This window comes from Loxodonta africana, chromosome 1, assembly GCF_030014295.1.
Source record: "Loxodonta africana isolate mLoxAfr1 chromosome 1, mLoxAfr1.hap2, whole genome shotgun sequence".
NCBI classification, from domain to species: Eukaryota; Metazoa; Chordata; class Mammalia; order Proboscidea; family Elephantidae; genus Loxodonta; species Loxodonta africana.
This window is the reverse complement of record NC_087342.1, coordinates 174,151,490-174,176,025: the sequence shown is the minus strand read 5'-3', so window position 1 is coordinate 174,176,025 and position 24,536 is coordinate 174,151,490. Positions and strand designations below refer to the sequence as shown.

The 24,536-nt window shown below is 36.6% G+C and overlaps 1 protein-coding gene across 3 annotated transcripts in view; it reads left to right on the top strand.

Annotated features, from left to right (window-relative positions):
* Positions 1-24,024, top strand: part of WASF1 (WASP family member 1) — a 97,547-nt gene extending 73,523 nt beyond the window's left edge. For 2 of the 3 annotated variants that reach the window (XM_003404296.4, XM_064289693.1), the window contains exons 3-9: positions 2,766-2,900; positions 7,200-7,353; positions 9,745-9,862; positions 11,326-11,498; positions 20,191-20,370; positions 21,625-22,253; positions 23,162-24,024. In XM_003404296.4, the coding sequence (XP_003404344.1) occupies positions 2,766-2,900; positions 7,200-7,353; positions 9,745-9,862; positions 11,326-11,498; positions 20,191-20,370; positions 21,625-22,253; positions 23,162-23,319 (1,547 nt within the window). In that variant the 3' untranslated portion in view covers positions 23,320-24,024. The remainder of the gene's footprint in view (positions 1-2,765; positions 2,901-7,199; positions 7,354-9,744; positions 9,863-11,325; positions 11,499-20,190; positions 20,371-21,624; positions 22,254-23,161) is intronic. The other variant, XM_064289701.1, reaches the window with a different exon arrangement.
* Positions 24,025-24,536: the final 512 nt, after the last annotated feature.

Sequence of the window (24,536 nt, the reverse complement as noted above, 5' to 3'; positions counted from 1 at the left end):
TGCAAGTTGTTAATTATTTTCCATCAATCCCGATTCCACATTCTTCTTCATATAGCCCAGCTTCTCGGTTTATTTGCTCAGCATATGGGTTGAATAAGTGTGGTGAAAGGATACAGCCCTGGTGCACACCTTTGCTGATTTTAAACCACACAGTATCCCCTTGTTCTGTTTGAACAACTGCCTCTTGGTCTATGTACAGCTTCCCCATAAGCACAATTAAGTGTTCTGGAATTTCCATTCTTCGCAATGTTATTTATAATTTATTATGATCCACACAGTTGAATGTCTTTGCATAGTCAATAAAACACAGGCAAACATCTTTCTGGTATTCTTTGCTTTCAGCCAACATTCATCTAACATCAGCAATGATGTTCCTCTTTCCACGCCTTCTCCTGAATCCAGCTTGAATTTCTGGCAGTTCCCTGTCGATGTGGAACAATAGTTTACCTCCCTGGAATTAAGCTGTCTGGCATCTTTCCCACTTGATGTCATTAGAACCTGGAAGCAAATATAAAAGGCGTTCAGATAGCCAGAGTATATAAGTCCATAGACTGAAGGTCATGTGTATAAAATAACCAATCGATACCTCTTTCAGAGGTTGTTTACTTCTACTTTGATAGTTCAAATACGTTTGATTATGTGCTTTCCAAACATTTATGTTTCAGAGGACTAAAAGAGGAGGGAGAGGGGGAGATAATAGATGCAGGCATACACTGAAGGCAGCCAGAAGAGATAGTTCATAGCAAAGGTAGAAATGATATAAGGGAAGAAAAACATTCAAACTGGAAAATGGCCTTTTAATGTAAAAGCGAATGTTCTTAAACATTTCAGGCCTGTTTTCTATCTTGGGATAATAACTGGTTTTCATAATAACCATGAGTCCTTAAGAAAATATTAAATTAAGTTTAACTTGGTATTCCACTTAAAAAGAGAGGAAAGTTTAGAATGCATTTTACAACAGTTTCCATTCAGAATGATTAAAATAATAGATACATTAAATAATCTCTGAATTACTTAGAAAACTTGGCTGTTCAAATGGTCCTAGATAATCGAGGTTTTCAGTTTGGTACTATTATTAACACTAAAACTGCTAGAGAACACAGCAATGAAGGTACACTACAGAGCTCAGCATGGCTTGGGGCTGAACATCTTCCTGACCTCTTCACAAAAATGTACATCTAGCTTTTTATGAGATTTCTCCTGGTTGAACACAATTCCGTTTGGTAACAGATAGTCACTGAAAACTTAGAATTCACTTTATATCCTACTCTACTATACAAAATTCTTTCCCATTTTATCATTGTCTTTCTTAACAACCATTGGAACTCTGATTACCTGAGGGACGTTTTACTATTCTCTTCCAAAGTCTTTCTCCTGTTGAATATAGTCAGTTTGTTGCCAGGATGAACTGATAGGGCCTACTTCTTGCTCTTAGGCATAAACGTATAATTTGTCAGACAGACAGATAGCATGAATAGGAGGTTAGATATATTGGATCATTGAATACTTTTCTGTGTGATAAAGCTACATGGTTCTTGCCCCAACATACTTCACTTAGTTGAAGTCTCCACTATGATTAATACAGAATTATGAATAATAAAAGCATGTATATATTAAAATTTTGTGTTTTAGATTACAGGAGCTGAGAGAAGAGAGATAAGCATAAACTGAAGTCACGAGAGGAGGCTTGCTAAATGAAATGTGTTTAAATACTTCTCTGTCACAGGAACTGTCTTGATAGTACTTAACATTGGAACTAGATTTAACCTAGAAAGTATCCTTGGATCTAAAATGTCTCAATTTAGGGAGACCACTGATACATTAAAAAAAAAAAAAAAAAGGTACAGATACTAATTGACTCATATTTATGGTGTATAATCATTAATATAACATTACTTTATATGTTCTAAATACACTTGAATATTTTTCATTATAGATTTTCTAAAACTTCTCCCTAGCTTATTTATTACATAGACATGTCTGTTCTTTTTCTCCTTTTAAAATAGGATTATTTTGGCTTTTCCTTTTCAGTAATGTGAATTTACATGACTAGAGAAATACAGTGATTTTAGATTTATGGTGACTTTTTAAAGAAATAGGACCAAGAGAGAATATGAAATATCTCTCATAAATTTTCAGAATCTCTTGTTTCAGGCATACCTGAGATGGATCATTTATTAGGTCTATGAAGAATCTTGCACTCTGCCACCTGTCCTGAAATTCAGTTCTAGTGTAGAGTCTATGTATGAATGCTAATTTGTGATTAAAAGACTTGTTATTTGTATGTACTTTTACATGCTCATCTTCCCTAACCCTCAACGAATGGGTAGCTATGTATAAAGCAGGTAGAATATTTCTATTTTAGATAAGAGTCACTCAGCAGGAAATGACAGAGCTTAGATTTTAAACCCTGTTTCCCAGGGTTTGCGCTTTTCTTCACACTGTCACAACTGAAAAAAAACTTCTGTCAAGTCAGTTCCAACTCATAGTAACCGTATAGAGTTTCCAAGGCTGTAAATCTTTAAGGAGGCAGACTACCACATCTTTTTCCCACGGAGCAGCTGGTGGGTTCGAACAGCCGACCTCTTTGTTAGCTCCAGAGTGCTTTAACCACTGAGACACCAAGGTGTGTCACAAAGTTTAAAATTATTTGTAGTTCCAAATAAATACCAAATTCAACAGGGTGGTATTTTTAAGTGTTAATTTTTGGGGTATTTATCCCCGATCCCATTTAATGCTGTGGTGCATGTTTCCTGTTTGTTCAGGTAAATATGCTGAAGATATATTTGGAGAATTATTCAATGAAGCACACAGTTTTTCCTTCAGAGTTAACTCACTACAAGAACGTGTGGATCGTTTATCCGTCAGTGTTACACAGCTTGATCCTAAAGAAGAAGAATGTAAGTTTATCCACTCGATATTTTCAAAATGTGTATTCCATGTATATGTTTTATTAGGTGAGATGCAGGATATCTTTAAGAACAGTATTAAACATGATTTTTATTGCAAATTTTTTTACCCAGGACCTTTAGAATACATATTGTAATAAATCAGTGAGTCATCTATAAATAGCATCAGTGTGACTCTCTTGGCTATTTCTTTTCTACCCTTTTTCTTTTTTACCTTTTCTTTTTGTACACTAAATAGCTCTTAATTTTTTACATAAACAAAACGTTTTAACCAGACCTTTTTCCTCCATTCTCTTTTTCTTTTCTCCTTTATAATTTCTTTATACTTTTGTCTTAGAAATAAAACTGATCTGAAAATTACCTGAAATCCTTTGATTCTGTAAGAATGTAATTCTTTTTTTAATATGCTTTTGTGTGTGTATAAATTTGCTAAAGTCTGATTTGGTTACTGAACTGAATGTTACTTCCTACGGCACTGGGTACTGGGTTCCTACTTGAAGTGAATGTTTCCAAAAAACCAAAATTGTCAAGGTAGGACAGAAAAGTTCTATACCAAGGTTTTAAGCCAGAGATAGCTGGTTCAACAGCCACATACTAAAACAATGGTAAAAACTTTAGTAGTAAAAGCACAGTTCATGTCTTGATAGACTATATCAAATACTGACATTTCCCAAATGCCTTTTTGTTTTACAAAAGAAATGGAATTACTGAGAGCATACTTTTTATTGGTCTACTCTAGGGAATTGCTTAAAGTGAATCTCTTATAACCCTCTCTTCAAAATATATATTTATTGAATAACATTTAGCATAAATGTAAGTTATATAATAGATCTAAACTTGAACAATAAAACTAGTAAAGAATATCACTGGAAAAAGCAAAAAGGAGAATGTAATGATGAATGTCTTAGTGATTGAATCAAATTCTTATGACATAATCTAATTTAATGTGTAAGGAGAGGCGGATGCTTTCCATGCTAAGTTTCTACTGTTTGCAGAGGTAGGAAATCATAGCTCTAGTGAGAAAAAATCAAAGCAGTGCTTGTTTTTAAAATAGCTTTCAAACCCAAAACTCTGCCGGGAATCTAGTTGATTCCTACTTATTGCAACCATATAGGACAGAGCTGAACTGCCCCAAAGGGTTTCCAGGGCTGTAATCTTTAGAGAAGACTGTCACATCTTTCTCCCATGGAGCACCTGGTGGGTTCAAACCACCAGCCTTTTGGTTAGCAGGCAAGTGCTTAATAACTACTGTACCACCAGAGCTACTTAAACAGCTTTATTGAGATAGAATTCCTATACCATGCAGTTTACTCATTTGAGATTAAAGTGCATAATTCAGTGGTTTTTAGCACATTCACATTTTGCCACTGTCACCACAATCAATTTTAGAACATATTCATCACCCCAAAAAGAAACCTACTTATTAGTAGTCCTCCACATTTCCCCCTACACCTATCCCCTGGCAATCACTTATCTACTTTCTGTCTCTGGATTTGCCTGTGTGGGCATTTCGTATAAATGAAATCATAACAATATGGGATCTTTTGTGACTGGCATCTTTCACTTAGCATAATGTTTTCAAGGTTCATCTGTGTGTCAGTAATCTATGTACCAGTACTTTATTCCTTGTTATATTCCAATGTATGTATATATCACATCTTGTTTATCCATTAAATCATGATGGATATTTGGGTTGTTTCCATTTTTTGTTTGTTATGAATAATGGTGCTATGAATACATGTATACAAATTTTTATGTGGACATATGTTTTCATTTCACTTTGGAATATACCTAGGAATAGAATTGTTGGGTCATATGGTTAACTGTGTTTAACCTTTTGAGAAACTGTCAGACTGTTTTCCAAAGCAGCTGCATCATTTTGTATTCCCACCAGGTAGTTTCTGTTTCTCCACATCCTCACAAACCCTTGTTATTATCTGTCTTTTTTTATTATAGCCATTCTAGTGGGTGCGAAGTAGTATCTCATTGTGGTTTTGATTTGCATTTTCCTGATAATTAATGGTCTTCAGCATCTTTTTGTGTGCTTATTGGGCATTTGTATGTCTTCTTTGGAGAATTGTATATTCAGATCCTTTGCCCATTTTTGAATTGGGTTATTTGTCTTCTTATCATTGAGTTGTAAGACTTCTGTATATTTTTTGGATCCAAGTCCCTTGTCAGATATATAATTTGCAAATATTTTCTCTCATTCTGTGGGTTGTTTTTCTTGATAATATCCTTTGAGGCATAAAAGTTTCTAGCTGTCATAAAATCCAGTTTACTGTTTTTATTTTGTCATTTGTGTTTTTGGTATCATACCTAAGAAGACTTTGTCTAACCTAAAGTTACAAAGATTTATTCTCCTATATTTTCTCCTAAGACTTTTATAGTTTTAGCTCTTAAATTTAGGTCTATGATCCATTTTGAGTTAATTTTTGTGTTTTGTGAGGAAGTGGTCCAACTTCATTTATTTTTATGTGGATGTTCAGTTTCTCCAGGACTATTTATTGTTGAAAAGAATATTCTTTTCTGTCTCATTGAATTGTCATGGCACCCTTTAAAAAAACAAAACAAAACAGTACTTTTTAAATAAATTTTTTGTAAATATTTTATTAAGTGTTTAGTGAAAGTTTACATAGTAAACTTACTTTCTATACATACTATTCAGTAAGTTTGGTTACATTTTCCACATTGTGTCAATATTCTCATTATACCCCTTCTGGTTGTTCTGATTCCGTTAATCCAGCTTCCCTGCCCCTCATGTCCTTCTCCTGCACCTTTTAAACTAATAAAATTTGACTTTAAAAATCCTTAATTTTAAATACAAATTATTTTATTCCCTTCTATTTTCCTCCACTGATTTCAGTACATATCCAGACAGTTAATCTAACAAGGAAATAAAACAGTAAAAAAAAAAAATTTTTTTTTGAAAATATAGATAATTTGCTATAGATCAAATAATGTCAAGTAAGCAGATATCAGAACATTCTGGAAGCAACTTGTCTGACCCTTAAGCTCTGAACAAATTAAATTTGTTATGATGGCCTAAATTTCTTTTGTTGAACCTACTTATCTGTCTATCCATTCTTTGTCAGTCATCTGAAGATTTATGCTTTTTATCTCTGAAGTCTCATTTTTGAAGAAAAAATATATAATCTCAAAACAGAATTACAAATAAGTTTGCATTTCCCATACTGCTCTTTAGTTATTATGAGAAAAAAACCTTTTTCCTCTCTAAGTTTTATTTTGGTGCTTTGAGCATGTTACAAGTCATGCAGCTGCAGAGTAGCTGGAAATGCAGTCATGGTATGACCATTGATTGCAGAGCAGCCTCATTGCTCCAATTCCATAGGTCCAAACTTTAATGTTGAATGAACTTTTACTTGTGAGGATGATAAAGATGCTATTTTAGGGAGAAGAATAAGAATTATGACTGTTCAGCACTGACCTTGCTATGCTATGGTATAAAATATTTATTTGTATACTTATGGCCATATTAAATATGCAAGAAGTTGCCTAATTTTTTGTATCAGGAAATCACTTTAAGAATTAAGAATGCGCCTTTTTGTACATTTTTTGTTTTAACATGCCATACGGTCGAAAGAAAATGAACAAATGGAGCTATTTTTAATCACATGCATGTGATGAGACTTCACTAGTTACTAAGGATACTGATATACAAGACAGTCTTGGTCTTCAAGAGCTTATAGTCTAGGCAGAGATTCTTATAAGACTCAAAATAAGTAACATAGACTAGAATATAGATCACCAGTACTTGAAAATATTTTCTTTAAAGTTTGTTTTTTGTAGTATATGTATTATATAGACATACTATATATGTAACAGAAATCAATAGTGTGTTTAGCCTAGAATGGTAATTCCTTCTGTGTTACTGGTATAAGAAAAAGAGAAGGAGTAAAGTGAGGTAGAAAAAAAGATTATAGAAGAGAGGAGAAAAGAATCTAAGTTGGTTAGGTTTGGGGGCATCAGAGAAAAGAAAAAGGTATATTTGGTGGGAAATGTAGATGTGCTGCGCGTATCATTTATGGCCTTCTGAGCCTTAAAAGTCAAAGGATGCATTAATATCAATGTAATTGGAAAAATTAGGCACAAAATGGTATGGGATATAATGATAAAACATTTAAAGTATGGCTTCTGACTCATAAGCCACTAAGATCATAACCTCTTTGTCCATGCTGATTTTTAAACAAATGCTGTATGCGAATTTGTGTATATGTTAAATCATCTTTATAACAATAAAACAAATACATTTTTTTATTTTTGTTTTAGTGTCTTTGCAAGATATAACAATGAGAAAAGCTTTCCGAAGTTCTACAATTCAAGATCAGCAGCTTTTCGACCGCAAGACTTTGCCAATTCCATTACAGGAGACATATGATGTTTGTGAACAGCCTCCTCCTCTCAATATACTCACTCCTTATAGGTTAGTAGATTAATGTTACTTATCTCAGGTCAAGTAGGTAATGGTCTACATTTAAATGCTAAGTCCCCAAATATTCTTTATTTCATTGGGCTTCTGGCCAACAGAGAGCTCTCCCTATCCACCACATTTAGAAAACCTTTTGTAAAAATGGCAGCACAGAGACACCTGACCTCTTCTAACTTCACGAAGGGGAGACAGAATCACCATCAGCATCTACAGTCCGAGGCTGATTGCCCTGAGGTGGAGGTCAGACATACCTCCTTTCTCCATCCTTTTTACCAGTTCTCACACCAGCCAATTTTCCCAGAGTACTGTCTGCTTGGTTCAGTAATTCATTGCAATGGCCACACAGAACTCACAGACCATACTTAACAGTTATGTGGTTTATTAGGGAAGTAAAAAAAAAAAACTTGTTGCCATTGAGCTGATTCCAACTTACAGCAACCATATAAGACAGAGTGTAACTGCCCCATAGGGTTTCCAGGGAGTGGCTGGTGAATTCAAACTGCCAACCTTTTGCTTAGCAGCTAGGCTCTTAACCTTTGTGCCACCAGGGAAGTTACAGGTTATAATTCAGGGTACAGTTCTTTGATCAGGACAGCCTGTTCTGAGCCATGACTGTAAGCAAACCTCTCTCTGGCCCTCAACCCTTCAGCCCAGCCTCTGCCCTGCTTAGGCAAGTGTTACAGAGTTCTTTAGCTCTGCCAGTGAGTGCACAGAGGCACCCCACTCTGCCAGTAAGCTTTGGCCCGAAGGTGTTCAGCTTTCTCACCCCTTGGATTGACGAGCCTAGCTCCAATGACTAGTGCCCCGAGTTACCCCCACTCCACCAGGAAGCTTCCTGCCCAAAGGCACTCAGCTCTCTTATGCCATCGGTCGGTAAGCCTAGTTCTTCCAAGTGACTGGAGGCACCCCACTCTACCAGCAAGCCTCCTGCCCAAAGGTGCTCAGGTTTCTCACTCTGTGGGCCAGAAAGCTCACCACTCTATCTTCTGCCGGTCTCCTGGCTCTGCTGCCTCTGCTCCTGCTATTTCTCTGCCACTGCTTCTTGCCATATTGCCATCTCCGGTGTTACAGCTCTCTGTCTTCTAGGCCTAGGTGGGTCTCAGCCCAGAGATTCTGAGTCCAAAGGGGGTACTGTACTCCTGGCTCTTCTTTCTTGATGATAGTGAGGGTCCCCCTCCCACCACCCCCACTCTGGGATTGGCTCTCTTTTAAGCTTAGCAGGATGACAAAACTGACCAATTCCCTCATTAGGGCTCCATACACCTTACTTGCATAGTCCCACTCCCATAAGGGTGACATGTACCTTATTTACATTATTACATTATCCAGTGCTCTTGGTGGGCCATAGCTCCTCAGTTGGATAGCCCCACCCAGTCATTTGGTGAGAGTTACAAAGAGTACGGCTAGAAGGGCCATATTAAGTAATTCACTGCACCACACCTTTGCTTTATTCATACATGAGTTCAGCAAGGCTGTGGCATAGAACAGACAAGACCTATTCAAGGGAGTCATGTTAACAAGTATTTTTAAAAACCACTGGCAAACTTATTAATATGCAGCAATAAGGAATTGTTATTGTCTTTTTTAATTTAACTTTTAATTAAATGGAAGTAGAAAAAATAAATAGCTCAAAATTCCACCTTACTAACAAAACAAATACTGTCTTTTTTGCTTGTTCTCATCTACTCTTGATCTATATGTGTTAAATTTTTACATAATGAAGATGTATCAGTTCTAGAATTTTTTCCTACCCTTTTATGTAAAATTTGGAATTATTCAGGCTTTCTTCAGAGTGCTTTCATATGATTTTGTTAAATGGGTAACTTAAGATGCACAGTACATATCCTGAACAAAGTGCCGTTCAAGTAAGTATTTGAAACTGTAAGTCAGTATGCAAGTCATTGGATAGAATGTGTACTACTGGAATGCTGTTAAGTGGTATCTTCTGGATTTGGAAGGCTAATAAATAAATTAGAACATTGGTATAGACTTTAAAATTTTTCTGTTCTAAATGATGTTATTTTTCCTTTCAGGCTTTCATCTTTGGCAGAACTATTTGTAATTATTGGAATTTCCCCAAGGATTTATAGAATATTTAGTATTCAGCAAGAGAAATTAGGAATGAAAATTGTCCAGCTATACTTTAAGTTATTAACACCAACTCTGGAAAGTGTCTGGTTTTCCCTTTTCCTAAGTCTCCTGTCTAATTTGTGAGAAATTTTTTATTGGCTCAGTATTCTAATTGGAAACCCTGTATTCTAATTTATTTTGGCAGTATTTTTGCACATGCTGCGTTTTATTAATGTAAGAAAAAAATGTCAGTGTGATTACAGTTTTGATTGCTAAGTCTTGCTGTTATGTTTTAATTGGTGTTTTATATTTCAGAGATGATGGTAAAGAAGGTTTGAAGTTTTATACCAATCCTTCATATTTCTTTGATCTATGGAAGGAAAAAATGTTGCAAGATACAGAGGATAAGAGGAAGGAAAAAAGGAAACAGAAGGTAACACAAGAGATTCAAAAAACTGAAAATATTTTTGGTGTATTTATGGAAACTTATTAATCCTGTGCTTTGACAGTTTTATTTCATCGAGCCAGTTTAGTCAAATACTCAAGTCTTTATAACCACACAGAAAGATCACAATCTAATGGGGAGCCAGATGAGCTGTAAGATAATTACAGTGTGATACAATAAGAGCCATGACAGATGTATGTACGCATGAAGAGTTTGGGGACAAAATAGTACCTGCTTTAGCCAGGGGACAGGATTGGTGAACACTCCCAACAAAGCTTATAATGAATCTTGTGGACCAAATAGGAATTAAGTGGACCAAGGAAGAAAAGGGCATTCAGTAAGAAGGAACAAAGGATATTGGTAAAGTAGGTTACCAAAATATTTTCTTACCACAGAATGTATCCTAAAGGTTTGGAGAGGTTCTTTTATTCTCACTAAATTCCTGTTATCTGTCTGTTGTGTTGTCATTTTCTGCTTTCTAATAAAATTAACTTGGATCTGCTTTATTCCAGGTCAAGGAGAATTGAAAATATAGAAGGAGGAAGTAAAGTTGGATTTAGGCAGAGTTAATGAAGGAGGCAGTCTGTCTTCATTATCCCTTTGTTTTTCCTTTAGCTGTCCCCATTTTCCCTGTTGTTTCCCATAATGCCCTTATGTTCCTATATTCTGTGCTAGACAGTATCCCGTGTTCTAGCCAGTTTTAAAAACAATGACTGGAAGGTCAGTTTACTCCAGCACACAGTGTTTTGTTTGACAGACACAGTGGTTTTAAATTTTTTGAACTGGAATGCCTTAGATGAGCATACCTATCTAGTTCACTGCAGATTTCCTCTTACACCTGACAGGCTTCATTCATGTTTGGTATCTTCTTGGCCCCTTTGGGCATTTGAATTTGAATTTGTTACACCTAATCTAGACCTTTTTATTCTTTCTCTCCCAATCAGAATCACTTTATATTCTGTTTTTCAAAGACCCTGTTTTCTATTGAGTGATACAATTTAAAAAAAAAAAAAAAAAACGGGTTAATGGGATAATTGGATTTTTTCCAGTGTCTTTGGTAGCTAATTGATTACTTTCCAGATAAACATAACCTTAGTAAATATTCAAGTTTTGGTTGGAGGTAGAAATTTTTTTCATCACAGAAGACTAATAGATATGGGAACAAAATTGGCGAATCTTTTTTCATCTGAAAGAGCTTTCTGACCTCCAGTTTTGCTATTTCGGCGTACTATTTGTATTTGGTGCATCAGCTTGAATTAGGGGTTTAAAAAATGGCAAGAAGGAGTTACAAACAAGCTACCTAAGATTTAACTCTGAATCTACCTATGAACTGTGTTAATTTTACTATGTCATGATGACATTGTCTTTTAATGTTGATGTTAGAATTTTATTATAACCTCTTTTTAAAAAGTACTTCAGCATTTGGCTTTGTTTCAATACATCTGTTACAGCAGAAAAATCTAGATCGTCCTCATGAACCAGAAAAAGTGCCGAGGGCACCTCATGACAGACGGAGAGAATGGCAGAAGCTGGCCCAAGGTCCAGAGCTGGCTGAAGACGACGCTAATCTCTTACATAAGCATATTGAAGTTGCTAATGGCCCAGCTTCTCATTTTGAAACAAGGTTTCTTTTCTTTTGTTGTTGTTTGTTTTTAATTAATGATGAAACATTGACTTTATTTGTAATGTCTAAGCATAGAGACGATTCTGAAACCCTGACCACTGTGAGCCTCCCAAAGTCTGACTTTGGGCAGGTCATTTTCTTACCTGGACCTTAGTTTTGTTATATCTGTAGAAAGAGAAGGTTGGAATAGATGATCTTCAAGGTTGTTTTAACTTTCATATGAAGTCTTAATTCCCTTTTAGTATTTCAGGGAAAGCATGCTAGAATTTTACAATAGAGGAATGGGATACGGATTTTTTTTTAAGTACTGTTGGTTCACTGCACATAAAATAGGAGTTGAGGAGTAAGTATCTGTATTTTGTTTCTTTTTCTTTCCCCTGACTTCCTTTCTAGGTCACATCCCCTACCTCAAATATATCAGGGCTTTCAAACAAACAAAAATTCTCATCCCCTTTTGCAGAAGTATAGTATAGAACCTTTTCCTTTCTTGGTAACTAGGAGAGCTGTCTAAGTAACATGCTACCATAGAAGGCACAAGCTGGCATCTTTCTGTGAATAAATGTGTCTGTAGGGTCGCTATGAGTTGGAATCAACTCGACGGCACTGGATTTATAGTTATATTGATTTTTTTGAATGGAAAAGAGCTTAAGGTTTTCTTTTGAATAACACATGTAAACTATTAGGCCATAAGTATGAAATAAAGCACTTGGCTGCTCACTGAAAGGTCATTGGTTCAAACCCACCAGCTACCCCGTGGGAGAAAAATGTGGCAACCTGCTTCCGTAAAGATTTACAGCTTTGGAAACCCTATGGGGCAGTTCTGCTCCGTCCTCTAGGGTTGCTATGAGTCGGAATCGACTTAATGGCAGTGGGTTTGGTTTTTTGGTTTTATTTTAGGAAAAATTTACATGTGAGGGATACTGTTTATGTGCATTAGTAAAAAAGAAAACTAAAAGAACTGAATTTTTTTTAATTTGTAATCTATGCACAAACATCTTATTTCTACTTCTGTTAAGTAATTAAAGTTTTTATCTGAGCCAGTAGTCTAAATACAGTTGTTTTTAACTTGCTCTGTGTACATCTGTTAAATTCAACTTCCACCCCAGAATTTACTACAATCAGTAAACACTTAAAAATCTTAATATACTCAAGGTATCTGAAATTTTGCTTATATCTCATCGTAAATCACATGTTGCCGTGTTACTCAGTTATTTCCTGAGTACCCTAGAATCTTTGAAAATATCAAAGGGACAAAACAATATAGCTAGCCATCTCTGTGGTGCTGGTATCCAGGAGGCCTTTCTCCCTGAGTACAAGACTTTTGGAAGTCATTTAAGTTTAAGAAAACAACAAGATGTCCTGGTGTAGTGGTAGAAGATGCCAGTTTTTATATTCCCCAGCTCTGTTATTGATATCTTCTCGTAAAGAAAAAAAAATGAAACAGAGACAAATAGCTTTGAATATAGTTTGTTAAAAATTAATTTTCGATACACAAGAGCGGAGCCAAGATGGCAGACTAGGCAGACGCTACCTTGGAGCCCTCTTACAACAAAGACACGGAAAAACAAGTGAATCAATCACATACGTAACAATCTACGAACCCTGAACAACAAACACAGATTTAGAGATGGAGAACGAACTAATACGGGGAAGCAGCGATTGTTTTCAGAGCCTGGAACCAGCGTACCAGTCAGGTACGGCACAAGCACAGACAGCTGCTCCACCCCCCTGAACTAACCCCGGGAGGGGGACCAGCCAGTTCCGTGGGCGGCGTGGGACGCAGCCGGTAGAAGAAGTCCCCGGGAGGCAGTGACTGGTCTTGGAACGGGGAGAGCAGCGTCCCAGCCAGGGAACCATCCCACCAGGATTTGGACTGGACGCAGCGGATTTTCTGGAAAAACTAGTTTCCCAGTAATGGCTCAGAGACAACAATCCATATCAAACCACTTAAAGAAGCAGACCATGACAGCTTCTCCAACCCCCCAAACAAAAGAATCAAAATCTTTCCCAAATGAAGATACAATCCTGGAATTATCAGATACAGAATATAAAAAACTAATTTAGAGAATGCTTCAAGACATCACAAATGAAATAAGGCAAACTGCAGAAAAAGCCAAGGAACACACTGATAAAACTGTTGAAGAACTCAAAAAGATCATTCAAGAACATAGTGGAAAAATTAATAAGTTGCAAGAATCCATAGAGAGACAGCATGTAGAAATCCAAAAGATTAACAATAAAATTACAGAATTAGACAATGCAATAGGAAGTCAGAGGAGCAGACTCGAGCAATTAGAATGCAGACTGGGACATCTGGAGGACCAGGGAATCAACACCAACATAGCTGGAAAAAAATCAGATAAAAGAATTAAAAAAAATGAAGAAACCCTAAGAATCATGTGGGACTCTATCAAGAAGGATAACCTGCGGGTGATTGGAGTCCCAGAACAGGGAGGGGGGACAGAAAACACAGAGAAAATAGTTGAAGAACTCCTGACAGAAAACTTCCCTGACATCATGAAAGACAAAAGGATATCTATCCAAGATGCTCATCGATCCCCATTTAAGATTGATCCAAAAAGAAAAACACCAAGACATATTATCATCAAACTCACCAAAACCAAAGATAAAGAGAAAATTTTAAAAGCAGCCAGGGAGAAAACAAAGGTCTCCTTCAAGGGAGAATCAATAAGAATAAGTTCAGACTACTCAGCAGAAACCATGCAGGCAAGAAGGGAATGGGACGACATATACAGAGCACTGAAGGAGAAAAACTGCCAGCCAAGGATCATATATCCAGCAAAACTCTCTCTGAAATATGAAGGCGAAATTAAGATATTTACAGATAAACACAAGTTTAGAGAATTTGCAAAAACCAAACCAAAGCTACAAGAAATACTACAGGATATTGTTTGGTCAGAGAACCAATAATATCAGATATCAGCACAACACAAGGTCACAAAACAGAACGTCCTGATATCAACTCAAATAGGGAAAGCACAAAAACAAACAAATTAAGATTAATTAAAAAAAAATACACATAACAGGGAATCATGGAAGTCAATAGGTAAAAGATCAAAATAATCAAAAAGAGGGACTAAATACAGGAGGCATTGAACTGCCACATGGAGAGTGATACAAGGTGATATATAACGATAAAAGTTAGGTTTTTACTTAGAAAAATAGGGGTAAATAATAAGGTAACCACAAAAAGGTATAACAACTCCATAACTCAAGATAAAAGCCAAGAAAAACGTAACGACTCAACTAACATAAAGTCAAACACTATGAAAATGAGGATCTCAATTTACTAAGAAAAACGCCTCAGCACAAAAAAGTATGTGGAAAAATGAAATTGTCAACAACACACATGAAAAGGCATCAAAATGACAGCACTAAAAACTTATTTATCTATAATTACGCTGAATGTAAATGGACTAAATGCACCAATAAAGAGACAGAGAGTCACGGACTGGATAAAGAAACAACGATTCATCTATATGCTGCCTACAAGAGACACACCTTAGACTTAGAGACACAAACAAACTAAAACTCAAAGGATAGAAAAAAATATATCAAGCAAACAATAAGCAAAAAAGAAGAGGAGTAGCAATATTAATTTCTGACACAATAGACTTTAGACTTAAATCCACCACAAAGCATAAAGAAGGACAGTATATAATGATAAAAGGGACAATTGATCAGGAAGACATAACCATATTAAATATTTATGCACCCAATGACAGGGCTGCAAGATACATAAATCAAATTTTAACAGAATTGAAAAGTGAGATAGACACCTCCACAATTATAGTAGGAGACTTCAACACACCACTTTCGGAGAAGGACAGGACATCCAGTAAGAAGCTCAATAGAGACACGGAAGAGCTACTTACAACAATCAACCAACTTGACCTCATTGACTTATACAGAACTCTCCACCCAACTGCTGCAAAGTATACTTTTTTTTCTAGCGCACATGGAACATTCTCTAGAATAGACCACATATTAGGTCATAAAACAAACCTTTGCAGAGTCCAAAACATCGAAATATTAAAGAGCATCTTCTCAGACCACAAGGCAATAAAACTAGAGATCAATAACAGAAAAGCTAGGGAAAAGAAATCAAATACTTGGAAAATGAACAATACCCTCCTGAAAAAAGACTGGGTTATAGAAGATATCAAGGAGGGAATAAGGAAATTCATAGAATGCAACGAGAATGAAAATACTTCCTATCAAAACCTCTGGGACACAGCAAAAGCAGTGCTCAGAGGCCAATTTATATCAATAAATGCACACATACAAAAAGAAGAAAGAGCCAAAATCAGAGAACTGTCCCTACAACTTGAACAAATAGAAAGTGAGCAACAAAAGAACCCATCAGGCACCAGAAGAAAACAAATAATAAAAATTAGAGCTGAACTAAATGAATTAGAGAACAGAAAAACAATTGAAAGAATTAACAAAGCCAAAAGCTGGTTCTTTGAAAAAATTAACAAAATTGATAAACCATTGGCTAGACTGACTAAAGAAATACAGGAAAGGAAACAAATAACCTGAATAAGAAACAAGAAGGACCACATCACAACAGAACCAAATGAAATTAAAAGAATCATTTCAGATTATTATGAAAAATTGTACTCTAACAAATTTGAAAACCTAGAAGAAATGGATGAATTCCTGGAAAAACACTACCTACCTAAACTAACAGATTCAGAAGTAGAACAACTAAATAGACCCATAACAAAAAAAGAGATTGAAACGGTAATCAAAAAACTCCCAACAAAAAAAAGCCCTGGCCTGGACGGCTTCACTGCAGAGTTCTACCAAACTTTCAGAGAAGAGTTAACACCACTACTACTAAAGGTATTCCAAAGCATAGAAAATGACAGAATACTACCCAACTCATTCTATGAAGCCACCATCTCCCTGATACCAAAACCAGGTAAAGACATTACAAAAAAAGAAAATTATAAACCTATATCCCTCATGAACATAGATGCAAAAATCCTCAACAAAATTCTAGCCAATAGAATCCAACAACACATCAAAAAAATAATTCACCATGATCAAGTGGGATTTATACCAGGTATGCAAGGCTGGTTTAATATCAGAAAAACCATTAATGTAATCCATCACATAAATAAAACAAAAGACAAAAACCACATGATCTTATCAATTGATGCAGAAAAGGCATTTGACAAAGTCCAACACCTATTTATGATAAAAACTCTTACCAAAATCGGAATTGAAGGAAAATTCCTCAACATAATAAAGGGCATCTATGCAAAGCCAATAGCCAATATCACTCTAAATGGAGAGAACCTGAAAGCATTTCCCTTGAGAACGGGAACCAGACAAGGATGCCCTTTATCACTGCTCTTATTCAACATCGTGCTGGAAGTCCTAGCCAGGGCAATTAGGCTAGACAAAGAAATAAAAGGTATCCGGATTGGCAAGGAAGAAGTAAAGTTATCACTATTTGCAGATGACATGATTATATGCACAGAAACCCCTAAGGAATCCTCCAGAAAACTACTGAAACTAATAGAAGAGTTTGGCAGAGTCTCAGGTTATAAAATAAACATACAAAAATCACTTGGATTCCTCTACATCAACAAAAAGAACATTGAAGAGGAAATCACCAAATCAATACCATTCACAGTAGCCCCCAAGAAGATAAGATACTTAGGAATAAATCTTACCAAGGATGTAAAAGACCTATACAAAGAAAACTACAAAGCTCTACTACAAGAAATTCAAAAGGACATACTTAAGTGGAAAAACATACCTTGCTCATGGATAGGAAGACTTAACATAGTAAAAATGTCTATTCTACCAAAAGCCATCTATACATTTAACGCACTTCCGATCCAAATTCCAATGTCATATTTTAACGGGATAGAGAAACAAATCACCAATTTCATATGGAAGGGAAAGAAGCCCCGGATAAGCAAAGCATTACTGAAAAAGAAGAAGAAAGTGGGAGGCCTCACCATACCTGACTTCAGAACCTATTATACAGCCACAGTAGTCAAAACAGCCTGGTACTGGTACAACAACAGGCACATAGACCAATGGAACAGAATTGAGAACCCAGACATAGATCCATCCACGTATGAGCAGCTGATATTTGACAAAGGACCAGTGTCAATTAATTGGGGAAAAGATAGCCTTTTTAACAAATGGTGCTGGCATAACTGGATATTCATTTGCAAAACAATGAAACAGGACCCATACCTTATACCATGCACAAAAACTAACTCCAAGTGGATCAAAGACCTAAACATAAAGACTAAAACGATAAAGATCATGGAAGAAAAAATAGGGACAACCCTAGGAGCCCTAATACAAGGCATAAACAGAATACAAAACATTACCAAAAATGATGAAGAGAAACCAGATAACTGGGAGCTCCTAAAAATCAAACACCTATGCTCATCTAAAGACTTCACCAAAAGAGTAAAAAGACCACCTACAGACTGGGAAAGAATTTTCAGCTATGACATCTCCGACCAGCGCCTGATCTCTAAAATCTACATGATTCTGTCAAAACTCAACCACAAAAGGCAAACAACCCAATCAAGAAGTGGGCAAAGGATATGAACACACATTTCACTAAAGAAGATATTCAGGCAGCCAACAGACACATGAGAAAATGCTCACGATCATTAGCCATTAGAGAAATGCAAATTAAAACTACGATGAGATTCCATCTTACACCGGCAAGGCTGGCATTAATCCAAAAAACACAAAATAATAAATGTTGGAGAGGCTGCGGAGAGATTGGAACTCTTATACACTGCTGGTGGGAATGTAAAATGGTACAACCACTTTGGAAATCTATCTGGCGTTATCTTAAACAGTTAGAAATAGAACTACCATACAACCCTGAAATCCCACTCCTGGGAATATACCCTAGAGATACAAGAGCCTTCATACAAACAGATATATGCACACCCATAATTATTGCAGCTCTATTTACAATAGCAAAAAGCTGGAAGCAACCAAGGTGTCCATCAACGGATGAATGGGTAAATAAATTGTGGTATATTCACACAATGGAATACTACGCATCGATAAAGAACAGTGACGAATCTGTGAAACATTTCATAACGTGGAGGAACCTGGAAGGCATTATGCTGAGCGAAATGAGTCAGAGGCAAAAGGACAAATATTGTATAAGACCACTATTATAAGATCTTGAGTAATGGTAAACCTGAGAAGAACACATACTTTTGTGGTTACGAGGCGGGGAGGGAGGGAGGGAGGGTGGGAGAGGGTTTTTTATTGATTAATCAGTAGATAAGAACTGCTTTAGGTGAAGGGAAAGACAACACTCAATACGTGGAAGGTCAGCTCAACTGGACTGGACCAAAAGCAAAGAAGTTTCCGGGATAAAATGAATGCTTCAAAGGTCAGCGGAGCAAGGGCGGGGGTCTGGGGAACATGGTTTGCGGGGACTTCTAAGTCAATTGGCAAAATAATTCTATTATGAAATCATTCTGCATCCCACTTTGAAATGTGGCGTCTGGGGTCTTAAATGCTAACAAGCGGCCATCTAAGATGCATCAATTGGTCTCAACCCACCTGGAGCAAAGGAAAATGAAGAACACCAAGGCCACACGACAACTAAGAGCCCAAGAGACAGAAAGGGCCACATGAACCAGAGACCTACATCATCCTGAGACCAGAAGAACTAGTTGGTCCCCGGCCACAATCGATGACTGCCCTGACAGGGAGCACAGCAGAGGACCCCTGAGGGAGCAGGAGATCAGTGGGATACAGACCCCAAATTCTCATAAAAAGACCAAACTTAATGGTCTGACTGAGACTAGAGGAATCCCGGCAGCCATGGCCCCCAGACCTTCTGTTGGCACAGGACAGGAACCATCCCCAAAGACAACTCATCAGACATGAAAGGGACTGGTCAGCGGGTGGGAGAGAGACGCTGATGAAGAGTGAGCTAATTATATCAGGTGGACACTTGAGATTGTGTTGGCAACTCTTGTCTGGAGGAGGGATGGGAGGATAGAGAGAGAGAGAAGCCGGCAAAATTGTCACGAAAGGAGAGACTGAAAGGGCTGACTCAAGAAGGGGAGAGCAAGTGGGAGTAGGGAGTGAGATGTATGTAAACTTATATGTGACAGACTGATTGGATTTGTAAACGTTCACTTGAAGCTTAATAAAAGTTAATAAAAAAAAATTAATTTTCTTTCCTTTTTTATCAGATTGCACGTGTCATGTTAGGGAAACCCTGGTGGCATAGTGGTTAAGTGCTACGGCTGCTAACCAAAGGGTCGGCAGTTTGAATCCTCCAGGTGCTCCTCGGAAACTCTATGGGGCAGTTCCACTCTGTCCTATAGGGTCACTGTAAGTTGGAATAGACCTGACGGCACTGGGTTTAATTTTTGGTTGTACGTGTAATGTTTTCATTGTTATGAGTTGGATTAGTGCTCCATTATAAAATAATGATTATCTTAGTAAATCTAAATTAGTAAGGAAAGGTTACATTATAAGCAGCATTCTTTGTTTTAAAAGCAGAATTTATGTAATGTTTTTCTGAAATTTCTTAATAGTGGTTAAAATTTTGGTATTCAAAGGATAACCCTTAAATATCTCATGTAGAAAACTTCATTTCACTAGTAACTCAAGAAAAATGCACTGATTTCGTGTATTTTTTTTTTAGACCTCAGACGTATGTGGATCATATGGATGGATCTTATTCACTTTCTGCCTTGCCGTTTAGTCAGATGAGTGAGCTTCTGACTAGAGCTGAGGAAAGGGTCTTAGTCAGACCACATGAACCACCTCCACCTCCACCAGTGCATGGAGCAGGAGATGCGAAACCCATACCCACGTGTATCAGGTATGTTGAGCCAAGCACCTGATGTTTTTTCTCAGGAATTGGCAGCGTTTTTCTTTAAAGGACCAGATCGTAAATATTTTAGGGCTTGTGGGCCATATAGTTTCTGTCTCAACTACTCAATTTTTGCTGTTATTACATGAAAGTAGCCATAAACTATGCATAAACAAATGAACCTGTGTTTCAGAAAAGCCACAAAAGCAGGGAGTGGGTCATATTTGGCATGTAGACCATAATTTGCCAGGTCAAATATTCTCCTGAGAAAAGTAAGAATTCAGTTTAAAGATTAAAGTGCGTTTCGTTTTGTTGTAGCTTTGGTATCAAGCACACGATGTGTAGTATAGTAATCAAAGGGTGAATCTAAGGTGCTGAGAAATAGAAACCAAAGATGTGGTCATGCTTTTTTGATGTTAGGGGAAATACTCTAAAAATTTGAGGTAGAATAGACAGTGCTCTTAATTTTTTGGTAAAGATATTTTAAAGTTTAATTTTGTCAGTTATTATCCAAATTATAAATTTCAAAATACAGAAATTTTTCTAGTAGAGATCAGCTTTATAATTTTTGGAAACCCTGGTGGCATAGTGGGTAAGTGCTACAGCTGCTAACCAAGAGGTTGGCAGTTCAAATCCTCCAGGTGCTCCTTGGAAATTCTATGGGGCAGTTCTACTCTGTCCTATAGGGTCGCTACGAGTCAGAATCGACTCAACAGCAGGGAGTTTTGGTTATAATTTTTAGGTAAAAAATTAACCTTTTGTCGCTGACTAATTTGATGTTCCTCACTCAGGTGGGAAGAGGACCAGAAATTTCCTTTTGTGGTTTGTAATTCGTTGTTATTGATTTATCTGAAATGACTTAATAGTTTCAGTAAAATACAGCATCGTATTGGCCACACATATTGCTACAAATATTATAATGTGATGAATATTGAGTCATTACAGAAACTTATATCACAGTGTAGAATTGAGTTTTCATTTATCATTTTAAGCATAAAATACTTGAGCCATATATGACAGTTGGATGAGAGGATAATACTGGTTAGAATATTATAAACCAAAGCACCACCTATTTTCTTGTTGGTATAATTTTTTTTAGTTCTGATTTAATTTTAAATACTGCTGAAGAATTTAAAATTCTGTAGGAACATGTTAAAGCTTCTACTTTGATGTAATTACTGACAGTCATTTATATTTGTGCAGTTAGGTTTTCTCTTTAGGTTTTTCTGTTAATAACTTGCTAGGATCTCTTTGTCATTTCAGTTCTGCTACAGGTTTGATAGAAAATCGTCCTCAGTCACCAGCTACAGGCAGAACACCTGTGTTTGTGAGCCCCACCCCCCCACCTCCTCCACCTCCTCTTCCATCTGCCTTGTCAACTTCTTCACTAAGAGCTTCAATGACTTCAACTCCTCCCCCACCAGTACCTCCCCCACCTCCACCTCCAAGCACTGCCTTGCAAGCTCCAGCAGTACCACCACCTCCAGCTCCTCTTCAGATTGCCCCTGGAGTTCTTCACCCAGCTCCTCCTCCAATTGCACCTCCTTTAGTACAGCCCTCTCCTCCAGTAGCTAGAGCTGCCCCAGTATGTGAGACTGTACCAGTTCATCCACTCCCACAAGGTGAAGTTCAGGGGCTACCTCCTCCCCCACCACCTCCTCCTCTACCTCCTCCTGGCATTCGGCCATCGTCACCTGTCACAGTTGCAGCTCTTGCTCATCCTCCCTCTGGGCTGCATCCAACTCCATCTACTGCTCCGGGTCCCCATGTTCCATTAATGCCTCCATCTCCTCCATCGCAAGTTATACCTGCTTCTGAGCCAAAGCGTCATCCATCAACCCTACCTGTAATCAGTGATGCCAGGAGTGTACTTCTGGAAGCAATACGAAAAGGTAATTTTCTTAGGGCTATTAATAGCATTGCTGTAGCAACATTAGAAACTTTCTAAATATTCGAGATAATACTGTATTCTTCATTTATAAAATTTTAGATCATTATGTTTTTGCACAAATGGACTTTCAAAAGCAAAATTATGTCCAACTTATTTTTTTAAATCATTTTTAGGAAATATATCGCATTTAATTGCTTAGTTTTCATACTTAAAATGTTTCTCAAGTAAATGAGAAATTGAAAATACCAGACTTAAATGTTACAGGATATTTAGTTAAAATCCTTTGTATTACATCTAATAGGTATATTAATTCCTTTAAAATGAATTAGTGTTTTCTTCAGTGTTAAGGTTGTCCATTTGGTGACACTGTTGCTCTACCAGATGGCCTTTAAAGAATTTAAAGTTCTTCCGTTAGTAACAAAAGAAAGACTTCTCATGTTCATTCATTGGTTCCCTCAGCATTTCTTAAGCAACTGCTATATGCCAGGCACTAAGACTATCAAAATAATAGTTTCTTTCCCTGAAGCACAAAAGGGAATAAAGCTGCAGAAAATGTACTCAACAATTTTTAATTTATTTGACTATAGAGGTAATAGAAGAAATGTATCACCTGATTGTTTTTAGGCGGTGGTAAACAGGGAGGTACAGTAGGACGTAATAGATAAATAAACTGTAGCTATCCACTGAAAAGTCTGATAAGTTTCACCAGCTAATATCACAGATGATAAGATAATGAAAGATTTAATGCCTCTCTAAATATGATTCCTTCAAATTCTTTCTAATAGATATAGCTTTATATTTTACTTTTAGTATTTCTTTGGGGAATTTGATTTTATTCCAGAACGTTAATAATATCTAGCATCTAGTATTTTGGTTTAAAATACTAAATGGTTGGCTTTACTATATCAGGTATTCAGCTACGCAAAGTAGAAGAACAGCGTGAACAGGAAGCTAAACACGAACGCATTGAGAATGATGTTGCCACCATCCTGTCTCGCCGTATTGCTGTGGAGTATAGTGATTCAGAAGATGATTCAGAGTTTGACGAAGTAGATTGGCTGGAGTGAGAAAAATGCATCAGCAGATGTTATAACACTGAATGCAGATGTCCTTTGTGGTGCTCGTTCTCTGGAAATGTTTGGGCATTCTAGTGTTTGGCTTTATTTTCCTTAGGATAAATAACCCTTTCCTCCATGGTTTTTGATTTCTAAGAAAAATCCTAGCATACATCTCAAACTAAATGTTTTATAGTGCTTATCTTATTTTTTTCGCCAGAAAAGACAGAATTTGATCAAATAAACCACTAAGTATTAAGCATGGGCAGCTGTTGTTAGAGTAGCAGATTCAGTTTTTCGATATATATTAATTGTGCACTTTGTGAATTTTAATTTAAAGAAAGCAACTGAGATTGAATCTGGAGGGCAGCTGTATCTGTTAAAGAGCCTTATTACATTTCCGTGTGTTTTACAAGAAGAAACACTGCCTTGGCTGTATGAGTACACTCAGAAAGTACATTTAGCTTGTAGTGTTGAATTCTCTTAAAGGAATGCTTGAATTTTTGTTTAATTATTGTTTTATTGTTTTTAAATACTTGCCTTATTTGAATGTTTAGCAGTGCCCCCTTCCCACTTATATATTGTGTGGTACGATTTTGCTTGCCTGTAAGAGTTGAAAATTTTTCCATGTGAAATACTCTGACTTAAACATACATGTAATTTCCATAACTGTTAAGAATAACGGTCTGATTTAATAAATGGTTCATTTTAAAAGTTCATAGGCGTTTCTCTTTCAATAAGATTTTCTGGTAATTTATCAAATACTATAAAAAAAAATTTTTTTGTAGGCTGTAAATACATAGCTAGTAAACTAAAATTAGAAAAAATAAATTATAACTTAAAGTATGTAATTCCCTCTTATTTATACAGATTCATATTGTCTAATATGTAAGGCAGCTTTTACATAATTTTTTTCATAAAGTTACAAAATCAGCATGTCTCAACTCCTGCTCTTAAAATCTCAACTTGCTATCTAATTTCAGCACCCCTTGACTTCAGTGTAGCAAGTTTTTTCAAAGTGGTAAAATGAGTTATTAGTGTTTCCAGAGTCCAGATGGGAGGAGAGAAAAGCACCATTCATATCAGAGTACTTAGTCTGAAGAGAAGACTAAATGAGATTTTGGTAGCTTGATTGCAGAAGTGTCTACCCATTTATAATGCAGTTTTTAGCTGTTCCCATCAAGAGGTGGGTTTTATCCTATACAGTGATACATGAGGTCACTTGGCAA